At 34.0% G+C, this 27,170-nt stretch overlaps 2 protein-coding genes and 1 non-coding gene across 3 annotated transcripts; all 3 read right to left on the bottom strand.

Moving 5' to 3' along the window:
- Positions 1–6,627: 6,627 nt before the first annotated feature.
- On the bottom strand, positions 6,628–13,004 carry LOC105773251 (SNF2 domain-containing protein CLASSY 1). The gene is made up of 7 exons (XM_012594977.2): positions 12,656–13,004; positions 12,068–12,129; positions 11,642–11,889; positions 9,659–11,116; positions 9,355–9,492; positions 7,038–8,986; positions 6,628–6,848 (listed from the first exon to the last, which is right to left on the bottom strand). The coding sequence occupies exons 2-6, from the start codon at positions 12,114–12,116 to the stop codon at positions 7,073–7,075; spliced, it is 3,807 nt and encodes a 1,268-aa protein (XP_012450431.1). The 5' UTR covers positions 12,117–12,129; positions 12,656–13,004; the 3' UTR covers positions 6,628–6,848; positions 7,038–7,072.
- Positions 13,005–14,939: 1,935 nt separating this feature from the next.
- On the bottom strand, positions 14,940–17,403 carry LOC105774786 (laccase-5). Its single transcript, XM_012597362.2, is given in 7 exon segments — positions 14,940–15,310; positions 15,392–15,496; positions 15,499–16,350; positions 16,436–16,564; positions 16,649–16,893; positions 17,012–17,163; positions 17,271–17,403. Coding segments are annotated over 7 exon segments (1,704 nt in total). The 5' UTR covers positions 17,361–17,403; the 3' UTR covers positions 14,940–15,179.
- A 6,430-nt stretch (positions 17,404–23,833) lies between these two features.
- On the bottom strand, positions 23,834–23,945 carry LOC128042054 (small nucleolar RNA R71). The gene has a single exon (XR_008197262.1). It is a non-coding gene; the product is annotated as a small nucleolar RNA R71 (small nucleolar RNA).
- Between the last annotated feature and the right edge of the window lie 3,225 nt (positions 23,946–27,170).

Below are 27,170 nucleotides of genomic sequence, written 5' to 3'. Positions count from 1 at the left end.
GAGAAAAATGATGATAATTTTGACTCTTTTAAAACAACCTAATCCCATTCTCACCCTCAACTTAACATCCTTATTGTAGTTTCTCTTAGCCATTGGTAATCACACTCATCTTGTGAATTCAATTTCCAAGAAATCAACCAAATCTTAACAATCTAGTAATATTTACACAAATAATTTCATCTTAGCAATAGGTTGTACCAAAATCAATAATTTTACTATAAATTTTTTAAAATATTGAAATTGTAAAAAAAAAAAGTACTGATTGACAATAGAGAAAATAGCATTAAAATCAGAGGTTTTAAAATCTAAAATGTCATTGCTGCCATGGGAGAAGCGTCAGAACCATTGGTAAATGATAATTCCGCAGATGGTCTCCAACCACATTCTCAACTTTTTTTTTGAAGATAAATCGAGAGAGTTTTTCTCTACTTTTATTGTCAAAATATTAATTAAAGAAAATTTTAATGTTTTAGTATTTTAATTTTTGTTTCCTATGCGTGTAATACTAATTTTACTAGCTGGCATCCATGAGAGTGGGGTTGTGTTGTTTTAAAATAGTCAAAATTATCCTCATTTTATTCTATTACTTTTCTCTAAAAACAAACAAGGAGAAGGAGGAAAAAGAGAAAACTTACAAACTTTAGTCTTATGTTGCAAATAACCAAAAAAGATATTTTGGACTAATTATAGAAGGTTGCTAGCTTTAGCCAAAAGTAAAAAGAAATGCCACATCAACAATTTGTTAGTGGATTAAGGGAATTTTTAACGATAGTGATCAATTCGAGCAATTGTCTTAATTAGAGTGAATAAATTGACAAAACAAAATTTGAAGTGACCAAAATTGGAATAATGCTATTTTAGAGTGACCTGTAGTGTAATTTACCCTTATTTTTAACATATATTTTTGAACTTTATATTTTTAGAATATTATATAATGTTTTTATTATTATTTTCAGTTATCATAGATTTATTTATTTTTTAAAAAAATAAAAAAATAGAATAAAACAAAAGGAAGTTGAACGTACCTGTGGCCGAGCCGTGCGCCACCGTCGGAGGTCTCCTCAGTTCGCCAAGGCCGCGGAAACCCTTTGGGATGCGATAAAAAAGGAGACAGTGAGGCCGAAAGGCCATTCTTTTTTTCTTTTTTTTTTTCTTATTCCATTTTTGATTTAAAAACACCCAAATCGGGCATAAACGTTTTAAAAAGGGGATCTTTAAAAAATTTTGGGTTTTTGGTCATTTTTGGCCTTTCGGCGTGGCGGCGCTACGGCGGAGCTGCGATGGAGCCACCATGAGAGCTTGCCGGCGTCTTAGGCCAAAGAGGGAGGGGTTGAAAGAAAACTCTCCATTTTTTTTTGAAAAAGGAGAGAAATGAAATTTTTTTAAAAAAATCTGATTTATAAAGGCTGACTAAATGGCGTCGTTTAGGGCTAATTACATAGCCCTAAAACGACGTCGTTTTCCCCCTACTCGCGCGCGCGACCCGACCCGCTAGGGATCCGCACGTTTTCAGAAATGGGGCCAATACCCGTTTCAGCCCCTCCGCTTTTGTGGCATTTCACAATTTAGTCCTCACTTTTTTTTCTTATTTAATTTTGGCGGTTAAATTTGTTGACTGTTCTAGTTTAGCCCATGGTTAAAACGCCGCGCTTTAGGACTGGGAAATATTTGCCTCGACGTCCCTCGCTCTTTGAGCGCGTTTCATTTTAGTCCCCTAGCAACCCTATTTTATTTATTTGTAATTTAAACCTTGATTTTTAGCCTGATTTCAATTCGGTCCTCAACCTATTTAATTAATTTTTTATACATATATTTTAAAAAAAATAGTTTCATTAAATCTTTCAATTAAGATTTATTTATTTACTCATCTTCAATTTTAATCAAACTTACACCATTATTTATTTTATTTATTATTCATTTTATATATATGTATTGGTTTGTGTATTTTATTTATGTCATTATTATTACTATCATTTCATTATCTAGTTACTTGTTAATTTTCAAATGTTTTCAAATTTTAAATTTCTTAGTATTATCTTTATCGTTATTGTTATTATTGTTATTATTATATTGTTACTTGCATTATTATCATTCATGCATGTTAGCATCAAGATTTATGTGTATTTTGTGATGCATATTATGTCATGATTATTGCAAATGTATGTTACTATCGTTGTTAACCATGAATAGCTCCTTTTACGTATTCAACAACTTCTTTAAAAACATAATAAATTTATCGCATTTTTATAAACACTTCTTTTCCCTTTTACCCTAATTGTAAAAAAAAGAAGAAAGATCTCAAAATAAGGTAATGTTTCAGGATTTAGAAACTCGAGAAATCGTATCCTAACTTACGGGGTTTCGATTTTCTCATTAAACCTAAATAGTGATATATCCTTTTAAATCTCAAAATACGAAATTTCAATAAAATTAAAGGCAAGTTCATTCTCGAAGGTTCCAGATATCGTGTTTTAACTCATGGGATGTGATATTTAATTACCTTGAGACGAATGAGTCGTTAACTCTCTTTTTGGTTTATTCGAGTGTTTGTATTAACTTTAATAAAAGAGGATCGTATTTTTAAATTTCCCTTTGAATTTTTAACTTTCGACATTAAGACATTAAGTAATCAGCTAGGTACCGATATTGGGCACGTCGAGGGTGCTAACCCTTCCTCGGGCGTAACCGACTCCCGAACCCTTTTTTTGGATTTTGTAGACCAAAAATGATCATTTTAATAAAGTTAAACTTTTATTAAAATGGTTACATTGCGAGGTGACCCAATCACACCTCATAAAAAGGATTGGTCGCGACTCCCGTTTCTAATTTTCGTTTTCAAACCAACGTCGACCTTGTTTGCAAAAAATGGTTTCGAAAAATACCATGTAAAATCATCTTTATTGCTTACATTTGAATAGTATATGGGTTAAATTGTTCTCGTTTAATTTGAAAGAGATTAAGGGCCAATTCTCCATTAATGTTACAGTTGAAATTGCTTTTCAAAAGAATTTTTGAAAATTTTGAAAAGTGTGGTTGATGTGTGTTTTCCGTGACTAACTAAAAAAACAACAAAGGCAAGTGCACCTATCGATAAGTAGTATAGCTACGGTGAGTAAAGATATCGTATTCACAAGGACTAAAAGTATTAGTAATTACCATTTTCTTATTATTTAGCCAACAAATTGGAGTGATGAGTTTTAAGCTAAAATTACTAAACTAATTTAGCTAAGAACTCAACAGAGAATGAATCAGAAAAGTAATTGAAAGATAACCAATGAGAGAGACAATACCTAGGAAAGAATCCGCCTAGACTTTATCTATTATTATGAGTCTGATTTAAATAATTTATTCACTTGGTGTCTTGCTTCGTAGAAATCTCTAAATTATGCTCATATCTCTTTCGAGAGTAAGAGCAACTGACACTAGGTTGATTAATTGAAATCTCTTTCTAATTAAAACCCCTATTTGTCGCATTAACTCGATCTATGGATTCCCCTATTAGATTTGACTCTAATCCGATAGATTTATGTTGTCCTATTTTTAGGATTGCATGCAACTCCACTCAATTATGCTAGATCTACTCTTAAACAAGGACTTTTGCTTATCTGATTAAGCACATTAAACATGAATTAATATCTCAAAAATATTAAAACAAGAAATGAGCACACATAACTGAGAACAAGAATCAAGTATTTATCGTGTAAAATAGAAATTAAATAATAGAATTCATCATAGGTTTCATCCCCCCTAGGTATCTAGGGAATTAGTTCATAATTTTGAATAAAAACATCTCAAAGTTAGAGAAACCACAAGAAACAAAGAAACTCATAAAATTTTCAAAAGAAATGGAAAGAAGGTCTTTGATCTTGATGAAAATCTGCTTTGGAGTTGGCTCCAATGGTGTTCTTCGAGTTGTTTTTTCGATATTCTTTGATGGCTTCCTCTTCTCTTCTTCTAATTAGTATTTATAGACTTTAGAATGCACAAAAAGCTTAAAAATTGTGTTTTTTTCGTGCATTTGGGATTCAAGTTACGAAATCGACACAGTCTGGCACATGATCGTGTGTCTAGCTCGTGTGGAAAGCCCAGGCAGTGTGACTCTTGGAAACAGCTCTATTTATCCGATTTTGGCTCATTTTTCGCTCCTTTCGCACTAAAATGCTCTCCTAAGTATAGAAGCATGAATTTAAAGGATTAGGAGCATCTAATTCACCAATTTGCATAAATAATCATCCAAAAACTCATTAAAAATGAGATTAAAATATGTTACTTTTATCGTTTATCAATGGTAGAAAAATGCCATGGAAAAGCGTGGTTGTTAAATTTTATTATTTTCATTGCCACTAAAAATTATGATTAAAAGTTAAAATATCTATTTAAAAATGATAATAAAAAGTAAAAATTTAGTTAAGTTACATGATATTTGAGAAATTTAATATAATCATACATGAAATATTTAAATAATAATATATAAACTAACCTAATTTTTCATATACCTTTGAAGTAGTTCATATAAATGAGGAGATTTAGATAATTTAAACTTCTAAAGCTAAAAGTAGATGAATTTCGACTTTTTTATCACACTTATAAATTTAACTTTTTTTTTACTTTGTAATTAATGTAGTCATCAAATGCATTTTTTCTCACATTCTAATAATACAGGGATTGAATTCTCCTCTCACTCGTAGAGAAATTTGTTAATTAATGAGAATGTCATTGTCTTCATCGTAAATGAAGGCTTTTTGAGAAGAGAATATGGCGAAAGATCATATACCTAAACCTAATTCAAGAAGAAGTTAAGAACAAGAAAGCATATACTCTTTGTGGAATTAATAAAAATGTTGGGTAGATAAGGTAATAATTAAATTCTAGTAGCCAAGTTGACTGATGAGGGAAATATAAATAACTAACTGGGTCTATGTATTTTAAATTTATTTAAGGTTGCCAATTTGTCATTAAAGTTGTTTGGTCATGGAAGCTTCTCCAGACAACTTTTTTTTTTCTTTTTCTTTCATCATTTAATCCCTAGATTACATGGAATTGTTATTAGTTTATGAGAAATTAATTTTTCAATTCTTTTGCTTTACTAAAACACATCACAATTTAAGAATAAAATCCAAATATATTATTATACTCATTCATGCCGATAATTTGGAGATGGCCAAAACTTTATAAGGTCGTGTGATGTCCGACGGATTATGAGAATTGAAGGACTGTGATGGATTAGATGTGTTTTTAGGAAGGCTAATCTAGTTGCTGACTATTTGGAAGACAAGCTTACAGGTTTATAATGACGCCCTTAATGAAGTCTTAAAAATTCTACAGCAAGATAAAATTAGTGGTGTTTTTGGACAATTTAATTTGAGGTAACCTCGTTATTTGTTTATCACCAAAAGAAATAATCCAAATATACTAAATACTATACCATAAATGTAATTGCACGTTAAATTTTGATTTTGTGATGGACTGAATTGTAAATGTTGGAAAAACCCAAATATACTAAATGTACAATGTTATAAAGGAAAATTATATGAATTAGTTCATTTATATGTATAATTAGTTGAATTAAACTTAAACGTATTCAATCAATTAAGTGATTCAAGTAATTTTACATTTTGAAATAATAAAACACCTTGGATGATAAATATTATTTTGAATTGATAATCTTACATTTTTTACAATTAAAAGTAATTTCACTATCAATTTCATTGTAAAATTTCAGGATAACCTTTATTTTTTTTAATTATAATTTTGATCAATTTTATCCTTTCATTTTATGATAGTTTTATGTATTAAGTAAAAAGTTATTTGATACTTTCCTAGTGGAGTTTTTAAAAGAAATAAATATATAAATAAATGCAACACTTGTCACACTCTCAATCTATTTGTGGAGTCTACAAAATTTCACGACAATGTATCAAATGGTTACCCTATTAGGTTAGTATTAGGAATACGACAATGTATTTTTTTATTCTACAAGCAACATTAAAAAATTAGCATGTGTGTCTTTTTAAATATTTATTTTAAAAATTTACTAAATTTTATAAGACATTTGTCAACTCCTAGCTTTACTTATAGAGTTTAAAACTCTATAGTACATTGACAATGTTATTTTTAACTCCACAAGCAAAGTTATAAATTTGCCACGTGTCCTATTTATTTTTATATACTATTTTTTATTTTGTTTTACTATATCCTATACATACTTGTCATCAACCCAACCTTGCTTGTGGAGTCATACCAAATAGTTTTTCTAAATTTTGAGAAAAAGAATTGTAGCATGCCTAGTTTCAATCCCCAAACCGGGATTCAAAACCCATACCTACTAAAGATACCATCACTTAATTATTGAGGACATGGTTTTGTAGTTAATTTTATTGAAAAAGGGTTACAATATATATCCCTGGTTTCAAGCTCCAATCCCCCATGCCTACCCATTGTTTTTGACATTTAACATTTCTTAATCTCTTTCTATATGATTAAGTAGAGTGCAAGAAAACCTTTTTATAGTGGCATTCCTAGTACTACTCTCACTTTACAAACATTATTGTTAGATGGCATTTAAAAGATCATATCTCCACGTCCATGTTTATCTATAGAATACATGGATGCTTTAAGAAAAAAAAATACCAAAGCAAAAAAGTTATCTTTGAAAGAAGGGAACTATGAAACAGCAGGAAAGTTGTGCCATTTTACAAGTTAAAAAGTTGTTACCTGTAGAAAGCACAATTATAAAACATAATACAAGCAAGCTGAAGAGAAAACAATCCAAGTTTGGCCTACCTGTTACTCTCTCTCCTTAAACATCAAGTCTCGAGGTCTGAGTTCCTCCTCCCTAGACTTGCTATCTACGAAAACGAAAAAAAAAAAAAACCAATTAATTAAGCTGTAGAACAGGTTGCAGTTTTGATTCACTGTACAGTCTTTCCATGAATCCAGTGTACATATTCATGCATAAAAAATAGATATATACATATGCATGCATGCATGCATGCAGGGAGTAATTAATTTGTAACAGAAGATGACAAGTTTCTTACAGTTATTACTGTGGTCGGAAGCTAGTCTCTGATCATCAACCTGTAGAAGCCTTTTCGTTTTTCATTATCATATGAAATGACTTAACTTTGTCCTCTGCAACTATCTCTCTCAATACATCATCTTCGATCTTTTCTGCTTGCCACTGAGACGGATCTTCCACGAATGCTTCGCTAAAAATCATACTGGATACCCATTCTTTCCATGTGGTCCTACGATACTTGTCCTCTTCGAGCGTGCCAGTTGCCAACAGCTGATACACATAAACAACCTTTTGCTGACCAGGCCGGAAAGCCCGTGCAATAGCCTGCTTTGTCTTGGAAGGATTCCATTCCGAATCCAATAAAATCACCCGAGATGCAGCTGTCAAACTAATGCCTTCAGCACATGCGGTAATTGAAGCGAGAAGTACCCTTGAAGCACCACCTGGTTCCTCAAACTTGTCCATCACTCTTCCTCTCTCGAATAGCTCCAAGTCTCCTGTAAGGACCAATATTTCTCTACCCTTTCGCCATCGGAAGATTCTCTCAAACATTTCCGCAAGCAAATAAATGGGGGCAATATTGTGGCAGAAAATGAGAACCTTTTCATTCTTGATGATTCGATAAACAAGGTTCAAAACAAACATCACCTTGGAACCTTTTCTAAAATCGAATTTGATCTTCTCAAGTTCCAGCAACTCTTCTGTACTGAAAAATTTAGCACTACAGTTTGAAGTCCGGACCAAACTAGGATGTATCGATGCTAGCGTTATCAAAAGCTCCAATTCCAATGGATAGCCAGTATATGTAGACATTATTTTGTGGAGTTTTACCAAAATCTCATGTTGTATGTCTGTTGAGTTCATCATTAAGGTGTAAATTTGTAAACCAGGGAGGCAGTCAAAATTCCCACCTTCGTACACGTCAATAAACCCGTTGGTGATTTTCCTCAACATGTTAAGACCTTCCATCCTCTCTTCTCCGACGCTAGCATCGATCTTCCTGGCAATTTTGTCTAGGAAGAGTTTTCTTGCTCGGTTTTCTAACAAATTGCGAGCTTTGTCGAACCGCTTCTTTCTCTTGTATTTAGGGTCTAATCGCCGCAAAACTTCAAACACGAATTTCGGTCTTGCGAGGCACAGGGTGTTAAAATATTCACAGAAGTTGTTCTGAAACAATGTACCTGAAAGCAATATCCTCAGATCTGTCTCAACTTTCATCAAAACCTTTCTCAATCTCGATTTAGTACTTCGAGGGTTGTGCCCTTCGTCCAATACCAGGAGCCCCGGACTTTCACGCAGAACCTTAGCCATAAATTTTCTGTGCTCAAACTTCGAATCTTCTCGCATTAACGTCAAGAACGAAGTGTAGCCCATGACAAGAACACTTGGTTGAGCATGCCACTTTTGTATTTTATCTAGACAATCCAAAACATGCATAACATCTTGACTAGGTCTCGGAACTCCATGAAACTTCACTGCATTCTTCTTGAAGACTCTATAACTTCTACGGCCATGAATTAAATGAACGGGCACAGGGATTTCCCACTTGATAAATTCCTTGTACCAAGTATATAGAGTTGTCTTTGGAGCAAGGACCAAAGGCCGCTTTCCCGGGAATAACTTCAAGTAGCTAGCAAGAAATGCAATAATGAGAAAGGTTTTCCCAGATCCCGGTGAATGAGAAACTACACAACCACCTGTTTTTTTCGATAATGGCTCCATTAGTGCAGGTATCAAAGAACCCGCGATATTTAGCCATAGGAATTCAAAGGCCCTTTTCTGGTGGAAATGTAACTTCTTCCTAAGTTCAGGGATTAGTGCCCATACATTGTCACTTTCTTCAGATAATCGTGCCTGTATGGTAGTGTAATCACAGAAAAGATTCAGGCCCTCTTCTCCGTCTGCTTTATTCTCTGTCTCATCTCTGTAGCACGAATTACCATCTGCTACCCAGGTTTTATGTTCCAGCTAGAAAAATGGAGAACAATTTAATCACACATCTAGTAGAGCAATATAAATTAATAGACCGCCACAGTCTGATAAACTGAGCAAAACAGAGACAACGGTCTAAAGTTAAGCGAGCAGGAAAACTAGTTCCCCAAGTAAGCTTAAAAAAGATGCCAACAAAGATGGTACATCCTAATATTGGCAAAGCATCCATGTGGCCAACACCAACACCGGCACAACCACATATTTGACAATTATGAGAAAGAAAAAAGAAAAAAATTGTGGCAATGCAATGTGATAAGATGTTGTCGGTGCTTATAGGGGAAACAACATTAAAAAAGAAAAAAGCAGTAACTGGAAAAGCTTGCAGTCTTGAGTTTTGGACTTACGAATGGTGCGGAAACATGTTTTATTTCAGTGCTAACAAAGCCACAGATACGACATAGAACCCCGACTTCATCATCCAATTTGAATTCATGCTGACAATTTTCACTAGCTTTCCGGAGAGACTCAGCAGATACTCTAGCCTGAAAATCATTTAAACAAATTAACCATGGAGAAGAGAAACTTAACTGGGAAACAAAATTTCCTCATTTGGTATAAAGGTATAAATGCATCAACAACAATTAAACCTACATACTTCAGGTTGGGGTGGGGCGAAAGGGTGTTTGTATAAATTTCAGTTACTCTTACCTCATCGTCATCAAAGTATGATGATGCCATACATATTTCCATTTCTCTCCACAGCATTTCAGTTTCAGACATTTCTTCCTCCTCCTCAACTGGTGGTTCTTCTGGTTCTGTTTTCTTATTCATTTCCGCGGACGTTGCTTCCTTAAACTGATTCCACCGGTCAATGATGTGCGACTCATCTTTTACGGATGTAGAATCGATGTTCTTCATATACGAATTTATAAGTTTATTGTATGCACCTGCACTCAGAGTTGTCTTTTTGTAAGTTTTCAGTTCATCAAAATCTTCCATTCGTGTTTGAGAAGACCTATAACTTTTACTCTGTGCTTTCGTTGGTTGAGGTCTTCCCTTCCACCCAGTTCCATAATCTAGATACTCTAAAGCAGGAATTTTCTTCTTCTTGTTTGCAGTGTAGCGTTTCATGTTATAATAATGCAAAGAGAGTTGTTCAATCTCTTCTGATAAATTCGTTGGAGTTCTCTGCATATGACAGTTTCCAAAGGCTGGATCACCTGTTTCCGAAGACACAGGAACAATAGCAAGAGTATTTTCATCTTTCCTTGGATTTTTCACTCTTGGTCTCCTGGGATATTTCACACCTGATCTGCTCGGATTTCCCACACTTGGTTTCCTCGGAGTCGTCACATCTGATTTTACCTCCTTTGATACATTCTTACTTTTGGACATGGTATCTCTTTTTTCAGACAGGGTAAGCTCTTCCGTTGGACTTGCATTGATGCATAACAAGTGTGATAGCGGCATGTTCATATCAGCTTCTTGTACCTCTCCCTCTTCTCTCCAGTTGCTAGTTCTACAAGCAGCTGTAAGATGCCAACTAGTATCTGTCCCTCCAGGATGATCACAACCAACAAAACGCTCAGGTTGTACAAACCTGCGTTTAGAGCGTCGCAAGTTCATAGCATCATAAACTGGCCATTGATTGGTTTCATCAACACTATAAACTGCGTCAGCTTCATTATTTCCAAGGGGGTCAAATTGGACCACATTGGATACCGAAATACCATTATCCGATTTGATATTTACAGCATGGAAATAATTATTATATTTTAAGGGACTATCATCATCTTGATCCAGAATTTGATAGACAATCTTGTTCTGCACCGATCTCACATCAAATGCAATCTGCTTCAAAACAGATGTAACAAGCAGCCATGATATATCAGATGAGAATTTCCCCAAAAATATCTTAGTTCGTTTCAATGTCGAGCAGTCCTCCGAGAAATTCCACCTATAGTGCTGATCCTCGCATGCATTCTTTTCAAGCTTTTGGAGGATACAAATATCATTGATTCCTATTACTTCAGTCTCTTTGCTAAGAGTTCCTTTCTCAGAACCGAGAGGAGCACGGTTATCATACAAGTTTATGTAAAACTGGCACGAGCATTCAGAGTCATGAGGCTTCCTCTCAATGGAACTTATTTTAGCATCAACCCACACCTAAACATAAACAGAACCGTTAGGTCAAAACCGAATGCCGAAATCACAACTTTCCATAGGAATCATCTATGTCTAAAAAAGCTAAGTAAAGCATTAAATGATAGTTCTTTTAGCAAGAAATTAGAAGATTAAAATATTTGGATAACCACACAACCTATCAGCATTCAACTTTGCCCACAGTGAGCCTCTTATGGTTAATTTGTGAAGGGCAATTAATTTACTTCGTTGTCCGACATTATACCAGTGAGCTTGGCAAGGGATGAGAAATAGAGAATAGAGTTATGTTGGTCCGACTCTTCATTTTTCTTTAACTACTCTGGACATAGGTACGGGGATATGATCCTCCAAGGATTCCCCAAATATATACCTGTGTCAGACATAACAATGCCCGACACTCACAACAGAGTTCGAGTCATGTAGGAATTCCAAATGACAGATATCAGCAAAAGCTGCAATATTTAAATGAATTAATAAATTTTCAAATTAGGATGCTTGGATTGCTCAGTCTAAGAAAGCATAGCTTACAGGTTCCGGAGTCTCTTCATCTAGACTTTCTGTCTCCTGAGGGCGAGAAAGGATGCATATATCAATACCAGGCCTCAAAAAGCAAGTGCAATCGGGCAAAGTTGCCTTCCGAGACTTAACACGTAAATCAGAGAAGGGTTTCTTCTCAATCAGATATTGACCATCTATCAGATGCAAAGTCATGAATCCATTCTTAATTCTTATGAGTTCCACAGCTTGCCATGAGTCTTGGACGAAGACCTCGAAAGCTGATACACGAGAAATCAGCAGGGTAATACAAACCAAAGAAATGGAGAGACATAACACTACTGTTATCCAAGTTACATGATAAACTACTAGGAAACCACACAAGCAGTCGGATTCCCATTCGAACAGACAAAATAAATACACCGAAAGTGCAGATTGTTAGGAGGTAATAATGCTTACGATATTCATCAAACGGATGCTCGGAATGATATAAATGCCTTTTCCTCATTGTGTTATATGTTCTGCAGTAAAAATGAATATATCAGAATCACATATAACTGCAAAGCTTGGAAAAAAAGCAGCAATTTTCACGTTCTGGAAATCAAATTCATGGTTATAAGGAAAAGAAGGGTAAAAAGTACATTAATTGAATATGTAATCTAACAAACATCTGTGTCCAGGTTTAAGAATGACATAAAAATTCAGTAAAACTATTAACAGTATCCAGTAAAGATCCTACTTTACCTGAAAAATTGCAGGATCAATCATATATTTCCGAATAAAGAAAAAATCCTATACAATTATCACGGACAAGGAAAGGGGAGGGTAAAAAAATGCAAAAGAAAGATCAGGCTTTACCATAAAAAAACAGGATATAATTTGACAGAATATGACCACCCATTTCATGCAATGATCAGCAGAGAAAACAAAAGAAATAAAATTATAACATAGCTGAAAAAGATGAAGATCAATGAAAGAAAACCATATGATTATAATCTAAAAAACCAGAAATGAAAGGGGAAAAAGAAGTCTTTACTTAACATTTACCTGAAAACTGAATCTGGGTATTAAACAAAATCAGATTCCAGAGAGACAACCATTAACACTGAATGAAGTGAAGAAATGAGTGAGTGACTGAAACAAAGGAAGAGAAAAGGGAAGAAAAAAAGGTGAAAAGATAGACAAGGACAGTGGGGGCGAGGAGTTCTATAAATAAAATATATGTCTGAGAATCTTGGGTTTTGGGTTGATGACTTTATGTTGCAATTTGCATGACTCAAAAGTTAAGCAGTGGCCCCTGCTGTTGCAGGCAAGGGATGGCAAGTTAAGTAAATAAGAGAAACAAGAAAAGGGTAGTGATGGGAAGGTGTGTTTGTGAATGAACGGCGGTGATTGATGATCATTGGTAGTTGAGTTTTGCAGAATATAGGGGCCACCAGAAACTGCTGGATTTTGCTGATAATAAAAAATGAGATTTTTATTATTATTTATATATATATTTTTGAGGGTAGGTTAGAAGCACGTGTAAGATGAACAAATCAAAAAACAGCAGGGATGGAGTTTATATGGAAATCTATTTACTTCATTACCAAAAAGTTAAAGCCCCACTTTTTTCTTTTGGCTTTCACCTCTCTCTTTCGGGATTGGTTCAGTCACTCTGTTTCATTCATCACCTTGGGTTTTAGACTTTTTAGCCATTGATACTGATTCTCAGGGAAAAAAAGAAAACTTCTGACTTTTTTTGCTTGTTTTAGGGTGTTTTGAGGTTTAGGGTTTTATTAAACTGCAAATGATGCAGAATTGCATGCAACTGCAAGTTAACTTTTCATAGTGAATGTTATTAAGGTAAATATTATTACTAGAGAGAACTCTAATTATTATAAAATGGCATATTTAATTGGATGGTTCCTTAATTTGAAACATTTGCTCAATGATTAATAAATAATCTTTTTGTTAAAGAGAAGCGATTTCGGATCTTATTTTTCTCACTTCCAAGATCACGTATTTGTGTAGTTTCAGGTTTTTTCTGCTATCTTTTTGGTAATAAAATCTTTTTTTACTTGTATCCAAAAATTGAGATGCCCTAATATTAACCCTTTTTTATACACATTTATAAACCGTTAACCCTCTTTTGCTTATAGTTTCTTTACACGTTTTCAAATGAAGAATCAATTTTTTCCTGTTTTTAGGTTTTCATGAACTTTCGCTCATGGAAGAAATGTTTTTTCATGACGGTTTTATCTGCTTTTATGGCACAGTTATGTCTGCTTATATAGCATGATAGTTTGGATTTCTGTTTAATTTTTTTTGATTTTTCAAGCGTATGGGAGAAAGAGGGTAAAGTTGTGATTGGGCGATTTGTTGAGTGGTTATGGTGGCGGTTTTGGCAACGCTATCCATAGAGGGTGGGGAAGTTAAAAAGTGGTATATCGATTTCGACGAGGGGGAGGAGTAAATCGGGCAAGGGGCAAGTAGGTGAGGGGCAGCGTCGGACAACAGGGGATGGGTTACAGGAAAAGCCTTGTCATTAAGTGTCGTGGTGGGTTGGGTGAACTTCTAATCGTCAAGAATGTTGCTACTGGATCGAGGAGTGGACACATACTGAATGATATCGTTTTGTAGTGGAATGAAGGCAGATTGGTGGTGAACAGATGGTTGTAGATCTTTCTGAAGTCAGGGTCTCTCATCATTCATTTGTCACCGGAGACTATGGTATCAAGAGAGCTTTATATGTATGAAAGTGAAAATGTCGGTTTGCACGAGGGGCAGCTCAAATAGCGACTGGATGCATATGGATCTTCTTTTTGACAAAATGCTAGTCCGCGAAGGGGATCCTGATATTATCTTCTTGTAGAAGACGAACGACAAAAAGTGTCTATGGAGGTGGTGTGGTGGATGGGTCAAGTCTGAGAGTGATGGTGGCGAGAGACGGAGGATCGAAATGGGTCTCAACGATCAGGGTGCTTGCAATCTGCTTGTTTACTGTCAGATGCTTCTACCACCGTTTGCAACTAACAACAAATATGGGCAACGGTGAATTTGGGAGCTTTACAATTTTTTGGTATTATGATTTTTAGTCGAAGAAAGCTGAATTGCAATTGGAATCTATACTTTTCATTTTATGTTTTTTTTTTTAAAATTTTTCATTTTATGTTTTTTTTTAACTCCTAAGCTTTATATTTTATTTAACTGTTTTTATTTTTATTTCCATTCATACAAAATTATTGTATTGCTTCAATAAAGAAGTCCGTACTTCGTTTCAAAAATAATTAGATTTTGGTAACACTTTAGATTATTGACTTCGTAAACACTATCGAAAAAACAAGCAAAATAAGAATTAAAGATTCGAAATTTATGATTAGAAGTTTCTCTGTAATAAAAGAATAGAACAAAGCTATCCAATGAAACAGAGGATTAAACTAGTTTCCCAAATGCAGGGAAGAATTGGTATGCTACAATACCATAAAAATGATTAAGAAAAATACTAATAACAAAAAAATGGTAATGGAATCACCCTTGCTATTGGGCTTATGAATTTCATTGACTACGGCCTGATAACTGATGAACTCTCTTAACATATGGGCAAATCTGGCGGCGGCGGTTGGATGGTCTGCAATTCACCAACTCCATTTTCGACAAGGAAAGCCATTGCCAAACCCCAACTGATATGAACATCCAGGTGACAGTGCATTATCCACACTCCTATTAACAAAAATCAAAACGAATGGTTATTTCATAAACGAAAAAGTAGTAGTAATTGAAATGATGAAGAAGAGTGTTTACCTGGATTATCAGCGACGAATCTAATGACTGCCCATCCATTCACAGGCACTCCAACAGTGTTCCTCATAGGTGGATCAACAAGGTTGAATTTAGAAGTATCCTTTTAGGATCGAAGTTCCCGAAACCTTCTGCAATGATATAGAAATCGTATCCATGAAGATGAATTGGATGATTCTCAGGTGTCACTATGCTTGTGTCTTGGAGCACAATTTGTACCCTTGAACCATACTTCAATTTGTACAACTTGGTTCCCGGAACAGGTTGAAAGAGCGATCGGCTCACGTTTCCGGTGTAGTCAAATTTCAATGGAGGGTTTGCTGGGAAATCTGTGGTGAAAACGCCTGGAATTCCTTGTTGGTGAGCTTGCAACAGAGAGAAGTTGCGCGGGAGCACGAATGAGACGTTGTTCATGCTCGCTGTGAAACGTGTACCGTTGGGTCCTTGGCAACGACGTTTCCGGAAATTGGGTGGGCAGTTGTTGAGTCCGAGGCCGATTGTGAAGAACAGGCTTTCATCTATATCGGTTGGGACTTCGGCCTTTTCTCGACTTCTAAAGCTTTGGCTGATGGCCGTGACAGTGTTGGTGTCATTGTAGGCTGGTAAAGAAGGCATGATTGGAGTGGGTGCATTGCATTTTTTGGCAGCGCAAGACGCAGACTTGTATTCGAGAATGGCGGTGGTGGTCGTGTTGTCAAATGGTGCGTTTTGTGCACTTTGGTAGGCTCGAGCTGCCATGTAATATCGAGATGGTGGCTGATCACCTCGGATAAGAACATCAGTGGTTTGGCCGGGGCCTAACATGAGGACGGAAGTGGTGAAGGGTTTGGTATAGGAAGCATCAGCTCCAACAACAGTGAGCTTATGGTTGGCTACTTTGAAGAAAAGCGGCTGGTTCAAGGCGGCATTGATCACTCTGAGGAGATTCGTCTCCCCGGAGTCGATGGGAACTATTGTAGTCTCTGCAAAAAAGAAAACATTAGTTAATAACATCGGCTTTGTCACCCGAATGTGCGGTACGAATTCAATTGGTTCGGAGCAAAATACCTTTGGAGGAGCATTTATAGAGAGCACCAGGTTGAGCATTGATGGTATATGCATCAGAGACATTTGGAGCTGCCCCTGTTCTTTTTGCTTCCCTCACCACATCAATGGGATTTGTATCCCACCATTCACCTAATCATAATCATATTCATCAACATAACATTTCATTCTGATTATCATAATCATTTGTACTCGTAACCGAAAAGGATTCTTTACCGAGAAGAATCGGTGTTTCTCGTTTCGGCTTAGGGAAAGGGTAGGATTTGCCTTCTCTGGGACGGATGATGAGAGCTCCATAAACAGTGGCTCTAAGCCATGAACTGTGAGCATGCCACCACAATGTTCCTTCTTGTCCTTGAACTGTAAATCTGTAAGTGTAACTTCCTCCCGGTCTAATCGGACACTGAGTCACGAATTCCGGTCCATCTGCCCATCCGGTTCTCATTTGCCGCACACCATGCCTGTATATCAAAGTGGTTAGGGTAATTCAAACGTGCAAATGGCAACTAGAAATGAATGAAGCTGATGACATGCGTGCATGGCATGCATGCATGAACGAATTTGCAGTTATTAAATTACCAGTGGATGGTGACATTATATCGGGCTTTGTTGACAACTTGAACTTCAAGGGTGTCGCCATTCTTGATCTCCAAGGTAGGTCCAGGAAACATGCCATTAACAGTGATGGTGTTGTGAGTCTTGCACAGCCTCTTCACTTTTGTTGCTTGAATCTGTTTCATTCACCAACCAACATCAAGTTTTTTATTTAAATGTCTAATGAAAACCAATTTATCAGAAAGATATATATATCTCAAAAGAAAGAAGTAAAAGGACATACAACAAATCGATGTCGTTGAACTTCTGCATTTGCAGACAATGAAAGGAAAATGACAAGGAAAATGAAGGAAAACTTGTTGAAAATCCCCATTTAATCAAAGCTTAGATAGCAAAAAGCTTTGCTTGAGAGTGATATGGGACACAGCTAGAGAAAAGGGGTTTTATAGGAAAGATAAGAGTTGTTGTTTAGAGGTTGTCAGATTAGGTTTTGATTGGGCTAAAATGGTGATTTTTTCACTTAGTTCAAACCTGCAACAGAGTCGTTGCACCCACTAGCCCATTAATACTGAATTATGTCTTCAATGCTTGCTTCACAAGAATTTTCTTTTTCTTTTTTCTCTTTTCTCTTTCTAGAGCAACAAATTTTCTTATAATTCCTTTTAATTCTTCTTTTCTTTTTTTAAATAAGTTAGATGATAAACTCTTCCTTTGAAAATTAATCATACTACATGTAGTAGTCTTGATTTATACTTCAAAGTAATTAGATTGAAGATAAATTAACCAAGTCAGCACTATTTTTTAGAACTAAATTAACTATTGCCCTTTTCATTTTCATTTTAACTATAAAATAATTCGAGTTTTCAATAATTTGAATCTGAGAATTTTAATATATATTTGTATATATTTATTAAAGGTACAAAAGATCATTAGGTTCGTGAGTTATTCAAGTATGTATATATTAGGATGCTATGATTTTAGGGCTGGTGAAAGTTTGAAATTAAGCTTAATATTTACCAAGTAAATGAGTTTAATGCAGCCTAATCGAGCTAGTTTGAGTAGTTTAACTTTTATCTCGAACCAAGTTCAAAGTTAAAACTGAAAACTAAATCACACTTTAAACCTTGAATTTCAAATTGATTTAATCTATGTTGGGACCTAAAATTATCATTTGCTCAAAAAGAGTAAGTTGAATGGAAGTGTCTCATTATAATAGTCACAGTGACTTGACATTGTAAAAACTGTGTAAACAAAATAACAAAGAACACTAATGTTTGTTTACGTAGTTTGGTTTTTCCATATCTGTGGAATCTTATTCAATGAGTAATTCCACTATCTTTAATTCAAAATATAACGAGTGAATCATACTCTATTATTGCCAAGTATAAAAATCACACCATTGTACCCAAAGACAAATACTCACCTCTAAATTCTCTCCTTGATTTTAAACATTAGAGGTTTACTCTTCAATTACACTTACACACTAAGTTCCTTAATGAACAAGCAAATTGCTCTCAGTATACTCTAATACAAAACCTATACAATGATTGAATATAAAGCAACCTTTACAAAACAAAATAGCAAAAGTGATATACTAATAAAATCCAATAAAACGTGAATTAATGGAGATTCAGTTTCTTGATAATCCATAATACAATCTCGAACGATTTTTCATCACAATGCAACAAATTGATTTCCAAATCTTGACTCAACTCCATCATATTATTATAATAAATTCCGTGAAATGGCTAACCTTCATGAAAATGTAAATGGAAGATATATTGTCGAGACGTGGGAGATGAAGCAAAGTCTGTTGAAAGGAAATTAGTGTAGGTTAAGTGTAGACTTAAAATGTAAAAGATTTGAATGTATTTTTCAAAGAAAAGAAAGTAAATAAGTCCAGTTTTGTTAGGTGGGAATTATTATTAAATAAAGAGATTTTGATTGAATCTAACAACTGATTTCTTAACGACATGTCGGGTGGGTGATTCAACCAGTCGTATGGAATTAGTTAGATTGTCTTAAAAACAGTTAAGAGAAGATCCATGTAAGAAATGCTGTTCTATCATGTTTGCTGAACTAGAAAAGTTATTACCTCACGTTTTCATTTCAATTTGTATTCGTCATATTAACAGTCCCAACTGTGTTTTTTCTTTCTCCTGTCATCAATCTTCTATAGATTAAAATTGCCATATGCTTGTCTTTTTTTTTCTTCCTTGTTATAATATATGTACGTAAGAAAACGTTTTCATATAACTTAGACATTTAACCAAAAACAAATTCATCGGATTTATATCTAGTTTCACTAGCGTGAACTTAAATTCCAACATATATTTGAAATGTTGATTAAACTGTCTTCATTGAAATGATTGGATTAAAATTTCTGTATTGAAAAAGTAATGATTGATTTAAATATGTTGATGTTATATTTAAATTTAATTTTACCACTAGGTTGTGGTTTTATTTTATTTTATTCTGTTGGTGTATGTTATAAATTAATAAAGATTTTTTATTTATTTAGAAAATGTCTTGCAAAAGAAGAAAAAATGATTTAACTTCAAGGACTAGGTTTGTTAATTGGTTCATATGGCATGAATGGCGGCAACTGAGAAACAACAAACAAAGGCCGAAAACTAGCTTAACTGACAACGGTTGGTCTCTTCTATTACAAGCATCCGGCTCTAACATGAAATTGAGGATGAACACTTTTGACGAATGAGTCAAATATCAAAATTTAGAGTAGAACCATTTTAATCATATTATTCTTTCAAAATTTTGTTTGTGATTGATAAGATTTTAGTCTCTAACCTATTAATTTTTATGTTGAAAATCATATTGTTTATCCAACTAAATAATTTTAATATACTATTATTTAAGCTCTTAATTAAGTTGGTGTCACGAGTTAATTGAGTACCAACTCGATAAAGAAAATTATGAAAATGTCCTTATGTAATTAAAAAAATGTTTTATTATTTGAGGGTATATTAATCTTTTATTTTTAAAAAATGCATATGGTAAGATTGGAACCCATGATAATTGCAATAGTAAAACTTCAAGTTTACCATTCAATAAAATTTTATTTTAATATTTTATACAATTTTATTTTAATATGTAGATTTTATTACCTTATCAACTGTATATATCTATATTATTATTTAAGCTATTGACTAAGTTGATGTCACAAGCCAACTGGACACTAACTCGGTTAAGGAAATTTCAAAAATATCCTACGCAATTAAAATAAGTTATACTATTTGAGGTTATTTTAGTCTTTTTATTTCTATAAAAACTAATAAATTTTTTACATGTGATTGGATTTGATCATATGCTATTTATATCAATAAAACATTAATTCTACCACTAACCTAAAGCTTTATCTTAACATAATATTTACATTATTAATTAATTTCAAACGACGCAATTTATTATTTATTGTATATTATTTTCAAATACACTTTTGATGCCCAGCCCACGTATTGGATAAAGATGTGAGGAAGTTGGATTCACGGGCAAAATTGCGCATTTTTATAGGATATCCAAAGGGAACAAAGGGTGGTTTGTTTTATAATCCAAAAGAGTTTTACACATGTTACTTTCCTTGAAGAAAGTTACACGAATGACTTCAAACCTCAAAGAAAAGAAGTACTCGAGGAACTTTCGGGAAACACACAAAACCCTACAGAAACGATTCCAGAACCAACTCCTAATAGTAAACCTGCAAATGATTATCAGCATAGGGTGTTTTGTCGTAATGAGAGTGTCTCTCGTAGGTCTGAGTTCTTCCAATCTGGCGGAAGTATTTTAAACACTAAGTCTACCAAACAGGAAGATGATGACCTACTCACGTATGATGAAGTGATGCAGAGTGTTGATTCCAAGCTCTGCGAAATAGCTATGAAAGCTGAGATGGATTCCATAGATTCCAACTCAGTGTGAGAACTTGTAGACTTACCGAAAGGGATAAAACCTATAGGGTGTAACTGGATCTACAAAAAGAAAAAAAAATACAGATGGAAAAGTAGAAACTTATAAGGCCAGGCTTGTAGCAAAAGGTTATACTCAGAAAGAAGGTATCAATTACAAATAAACCTTTTCTTCGGTTGCCATGCTCAAGTAAATCCGCATATTGTTGTCCATTGTGGCGGCTCTCAATTACGAGATCTGGAAACTGGATGTCAAGATAATGTTTTTGGAACAACTATCTTGAAGAGAGCATCTATATGATGCAACCCATTGAATATATAGCTAAAGGAAATGAGTATAAAATTTGCAAACTGCTTAGATTCATATTTGGACTTAAGCAAGCATCCTGCTCATGAAATTAGAGATTTGATCAAACGATTAAAACTTTTGGAGTTGAGAAAAATGTAGATGAGCTTAGTGTTTATATATGTATTGGGGATCAAAATGTGGTCTTTCTTGTTCTATATGTCGATGGCATTCTACTTATTGGGAATGATGTATGGACATTGTCATCAGTTAAACGTTGGTTAACCCAACAATTTAGCATGAAAGACTTGGGAGAACTAATTTTTTTTCTTGGTATTCGAATCCTAAAGGATCGAAAGAACAAAGTGATAGTGATAATATAGAGTTATCTTCAGCACTTCTAAACTAATAATTCATGTAAAGTTTGAGTGGTTAATAAAAAAATTTGGAGTTTTTTTTCTTATAATTTTGTCCTGTTGGATGATGCTAAAATAAATTTGCTAAATTGATCATTTTATATAATAAAACACATGATTTTTGTAGTTTTAGAGACAACTGATACACTAGAAGAAAAGGCAGTTTTGAAGCTCACCTATTGATGCTCAATGCTGTAGCATTTCTACAGCATAAGCCATATAGAGTGGGTTGTTGAATGGTCATATTTGGATGCCCCAAATGAGATTAATTGGACTTTGGCAACATCCTTGGCCCAACTTAAAAATCAGCAAAGAAATCCCCACAAGTGACCGTCCACCTCCCCTCTTCATTTCAAGTCCTCTCCCCCTTGAATTAAGCATAAATCAAGCAAACTTTCAAAGACATCCAATCATTCTCCTTAAAGCAAGGGTCGACCACATGTGAAGAGAAATTCAAGGCTCCAATTTTTTAAAAATAGTCGGCCTCTACACATATAAATAGAGGCTCGTTATTCACTAATTTCACTCATCCCTCCTTCATCATCTCTTCTCCCATTCTCCATTCTTTCACTTCCCATTTGAGAGAGTAACACAAGAGTTTGAGAGGAGCATTTCAGAAGTTCTTTTGCGTAGTAAAATTCGACACCTTAAGGAGCAATTGTGCAAAGGAGCAAAGCAGAAGAAATGATAAAAGGAAGCACAAGTTAGCTACAGAGAAAGACTAGATTTGTTTTCTAGTTTCTTTCCCTTTAATCTTTTTATTTTGTTCTAAATTGATGAACATGATTGCTAAGTGTTTTTCTGCTTTTAATTTAATTAAAATGACTTAATTATGTTATTGTTAGATTGATTGCATTCTTCTTAGCTTAGATTGTTTTATTATGTTAATGATGTTATGTGCTTCGATTGTTTATGCATTCAAATAAAAACATGAACATGTTACTCATGCATTATGAATGTGGGGAATCAATTGAATTAATTATTTAATCCAAACAAGATTGTTATTAATTGACACAATATTTGAATGGTGCATGTTTGATCATTTAATGATTAAATTAGTAATAATATTAAACAATATTGTTACCTTACATAATCCTTTTGTGATGTCTGCTTATGAAATTGTTAAGTTGATTGAACATAGAAATATGCTAGAGAAATTTAATAATTAAATATGCATGACTTCATAATTTATTCATGTTGGGTTAATAAATAGCGAATTGTCATGGTTTTCTTTCGTAACTTCATTAACATTGTTTTGATAATCTTAAGTTAAAGAAGACAATTAATCTAGCTCTTTCATGTCATAATAATTAAACTTGTGAATTGTTGTTTTTATTCTATGTTTACATTCCATTAGTTTTTGCATACTTATTTTTGTTAAGTTAATTAGTTAATTCAAAGTACTCACAATTATTTCCTTCATCAATTTTCTAAGTTTTTATTTTCACAATATTTGTCTATACAATTCCTATGAAGACGATACTTTTATTTACTACTTTGTTACATATTGACGACTGTGTACACTTGCATATCATTCGAATATTTCATGACAAGTTTTTGGCGCCGTTACTAGGGACTGTTTTAAGAAATTATTTGTGAAGTTAATTATTTTTGCAATTTGATTTACTTTTCTATTAATTTTAACTTAGTAATTTTTGTGATTTTTCTTTCAAGTATTTATGAGCATAGATTGAATTATTGACTTACTCCCTGTTGACCCTAAAATCGAATGAACTTTTAGACAAAGAAGAAGAGAAAGACAAGCCCAAATACGAGCGGAAGAAATGAATCTTGAAAATTAGAATCAAGATAAAAGAAATGGAGTTTCTAATACTCGCAATCCGATCATTGTTACTGATGAAAAAGATCGAGCCATAAGACAATATGTCGTACCCCTTTTCAATGAGCTTAATCTAGGAATTGTGAGACTCGAGATCGAGGCACATCAGTTTGAGTTGAAGCCTGTAATGTTCTAAATGCTTCAAATTGTGGACCAGTTTAGTGGGATGCCTATTGAAGATCCACACCTTCATCTCTAATTATTCATGGAGGTGAGTGATTCCTTCAAGCTAGTTGAAGTGTCTAAAGATACATTGTGGCTAAAGTTGTTCCCCTTCTCCTTGAGGGATAGAGAACGAGCATAGCTAGATCCGTTGACAATTGATTCTATATCTACATGGCAGAATTAGCAGAACGATGAAGTACTTTCCACCTAGCAAGAATACTAAGTTGTGAAACGAGATCACTACATTTCAACAATTGAGTGATGGATCCTTATATGAGGCATGGGAGAGATTTAAGAAATTATTACAAAAATGCCCTCATCATGGTATTCCACATTGTATCCAATTGGAGACATTCTATAATGGTCTCAATGTACACACAAGAATGGTGGTAGATGCTTCTGTAAATGAAGCTATTCTTTCTCTTACAATGAGGTGACTTGTCGTCAAATGAAGTAGTTAATACGGGTCAATTCTGCCACTTAAGTAGCTTATTTTCCATGTAATTTAGGATTTTATATTACATTTTCGGTATTTAGGACTTAGGATTAAATATTAATAAAATAAGTATTTTTTAACACATTTTATAAGTGTTGTGACCTAATAGGCCGACACAAGCCTTAGGTAGTACTAATATGTTTAATTGAGTGTATAGGATAAAGAATTAAAGGCCCAATTGACATGGAAGCAAGGGACGAATGATGCATAAGTTTCCTGAGCTGTCAATGCATGAAACGGAACCAAGGAGGCAGAAATTGCATGTCGTGTCGTGCCATAAACATTGTGTGGTGCAACACAGGTGAACTTCCTACCCAAGTATATGAGGGTTATTTTTGTTTGCGCAATAAAATTTTAAAAAGCATTAACTTAAACTTAACTAAATGTGAATAAAAATCCAAGCTTTATTGCAAAAGCTTGGATAACACAACAATGGAACAAGAACAATAAACGAAAATGCTAAAGAAATGATTTTTAATAGAAGAAATTAAAGGAAACTGAATAACATTAAAGTGAGATTAAAATGTAACTACAAGAAAGTTTAAAGGGTTACTAAACAAATAACAACTAACTACAGTAAAAACTAAACTAACTAAGGAAATACAAGAAAAATAAAGAAACAAATAGAGAATTAAAACCCTAAACTATGAAGAAGAAAACTACCCTAAACCTAAACTAAAAGATGGAGATAAACCCTAAACTATAAAGCTTTCTAACCTAAACTACAACCTCTTCTTTCTTCAGCTAATTTTTGGCTTTTAAAGCTAATTCTGACTCCAAAATGTTGCCCAAAATGCCCATCTCGGTCTTTTATTTGATTGGTGCTTTGGGTGGATAAAGATTACCCATATTTTATTTTTTGTCTTCATATGACAAGGGTATCGCAACAATGCCGATAGTCTACTTAAGGGGTGTCTTCAATGGTGGATGTCACGATGCTCAGTGGTGGGTATCGCAACACCGCTATAGGTGGCTCTCATTCCTCTTCATTTCAGGTTTGTTGCAGGTGTTGCAATATTTGTGGTCTGATGTTATGATACCTCTTCTTGTGGAAATGTTTTCACTCAAATTTGGGCCACCAACAAGCTTCTACAACACTCAATCAATCATTAGGGTCCAAATGGCGCATTTGAATATTTCAGGTCTCAAAAGGAGTAAAAACTCAACATTTCATTTATTAAAGTAAAAAAAAAAACAAAAACTACATAAAAACATGAAAAAAACATATAAATTACTCGGAAACAAGCTCGTAAAGTGTAATGATGAGCCTAATTTGACATATCAAATTATAGCAGATCAGTTGCGACATTGGAAGATAGGAGTTGTGATATTGACAAGTTACGACATCCATGATAGTAGCCAGAGGTGAAAGTCAATCACAACGTTGCAGCGAAGACGTGAAATTGGGAAGAAAAGTCGCGACACCCAAGTCACCCTATAAAGACTCGAGCAAACTACCAGAAAAGTCGTGACACCGGACCTGTGGTGTTGCGATATTGAAGCTTGATGGACCTAAAATTTGAATGGGTGTTTTAGTTCATACAATCAAAATTTAATACTCAAGGTAGAGTTGTCCAAATTAGGTCAAACACGAAAAGTAGTATAAATATTACTTTTTACACATGATTAAGGGAAGCTTTTTACGATTATTAGTAGTTAAGTAGTTTAGTTTAAGGATTTTCAAAAACAATTGTTATTTTCCATTCTAGTTTTACAACAATTTCATATACTTGCAATTTCATTCATTGGTTTTCAATAGTTATTTTTCTTATTTTCGTTTGTTGCAGATTAATTGTTGTTAAGAGTGATCAATCAATTCCATCTATGAGAGTTTTAGTTGCCACCCCAACATGATCTCTACAATCAGAATTTTCGAATTACTGAGCATTTCTAAACCCTTTAATTCTTTGTTATTAAATTTATCAAATGGCTTACGAATTAAGTGGGTATGGTAGAGTTGTGATAAGTCGTGGCTAAATTCATTGGGAAGTTGGTTAATTGAAGTGACAATTGTTAATTGAAATTAGGGTTTAAATTGAATAATATGACTAAACTGAATAAGATTAAAAACCTAGAATTGATAACTTTAGGTGAAATTTTAGGTAAATGATACCGAATGGAGACTTTACCTGATATTAATTCAATTGTCCCGTTTAGATTCATTAGGTCGAAAGATCAAGTGGACTAAATCATAACTTGGTAAAATTATAGGCCGAAAGGTATTAATTTAAGAAATTTTTAATAAAAATCACTAAGTTTTGATTAATTATGACCATGAAAATTGATCAACTCTTATTTTTCATTCTTGCATGATTAGTTTGATATTTTATCATTTTACAATTAGATCTTTTTTAGTTAATAGTAAGTTTTTACCAGATTTTGGGATTCGTCATACTACAATAATTAGAAAAGTAGGTGTTTAAACTTAGCTTTGCATGTTCTTGGATACTATTAATTTGATTTTAGTCTCTACCTCCATTGGATACGATCTTTGGAATACTTCTGTATTTCATCGTAATTAAATTATATGACAATTTGACATGTATACTTGCAGTACACCCCATTTATTCATATTTAATTGCATTGTTTATCTACCTCGGTGCACATGTCATGGGCCAAAGTTCAAAGCCCGTGACCATCGCACCAAATGCATCCAATAGATGTCTATTGCTCAGATGGGGATCATTTGGCCCACAAGAACTGGCCCGATTCAAAGAGCTATTGGACAAGCCTGTTAGATTGAAGCCTAGTTGGCCCAATAATGAAGAGATGGCAACTTAGGCTAATATGGTAACTAATCTTAGAAGATAGAGGGAATCATATCTTGTAAAGATTAGATTAGATTTGATAAGACTTATCTTGTAAATCCCTAAAATTAAGGGATATGGTTAAATCTCATCCGTCGATGTAAATGTATCTTGACCGTCGGTTTTGGGGGAGCTCAACTATAAATAGAGAGCCTCCCCCTCATTTGTACTCATTCCATTGTATTCTGAATTCTTAAGAGTAATAGAATTCTGAGAGCATTTACTCAGACACCTTGTGTGCAATCTTTTC

This window comes from Gossypium raimondii, chromosome 6 (genome assembly GCF_025698545.1).
Source record: "Gossypium raimondii isolate GPD5lz chromosome 6, ASM2569854v1, whole genome shotgun sequence".
NCBI lineage: Eukaryota > Viridiplantae > Streptophyta > Magnoliopsida > Malvales > Malvaceae > Gossypium > Gossypium raimondii.
This window is presented reverse-complemented; position numbering and strand designations above follow the sequence as displayed.

Excerpts from the sequence above, each read along its gene's own strand:
- LOC105773251 (XM_012594977.2), bottom strand. The coding sequence starts at position 12,116 with ATGAGGAAAAGGCATTTATATCATTCCGAGCATCCGTTTGATGAATAT. Across the intron at positions 11,117-11,641 it reads ATGAAGAGACTCCGGAACCT|GTGTGGGTTGATGCTAAAAT; the intron begins GTAAGCTATGCT and ends GTTTATGTTTAG. Across the intron at positions 8,987-9,354 it reads AACATGTTTCCGCACCATTC|CTGGAACATAAAACCTGGGT; the intron begins GTAAGTCCAAAA and ends CCATTTTTCTAG.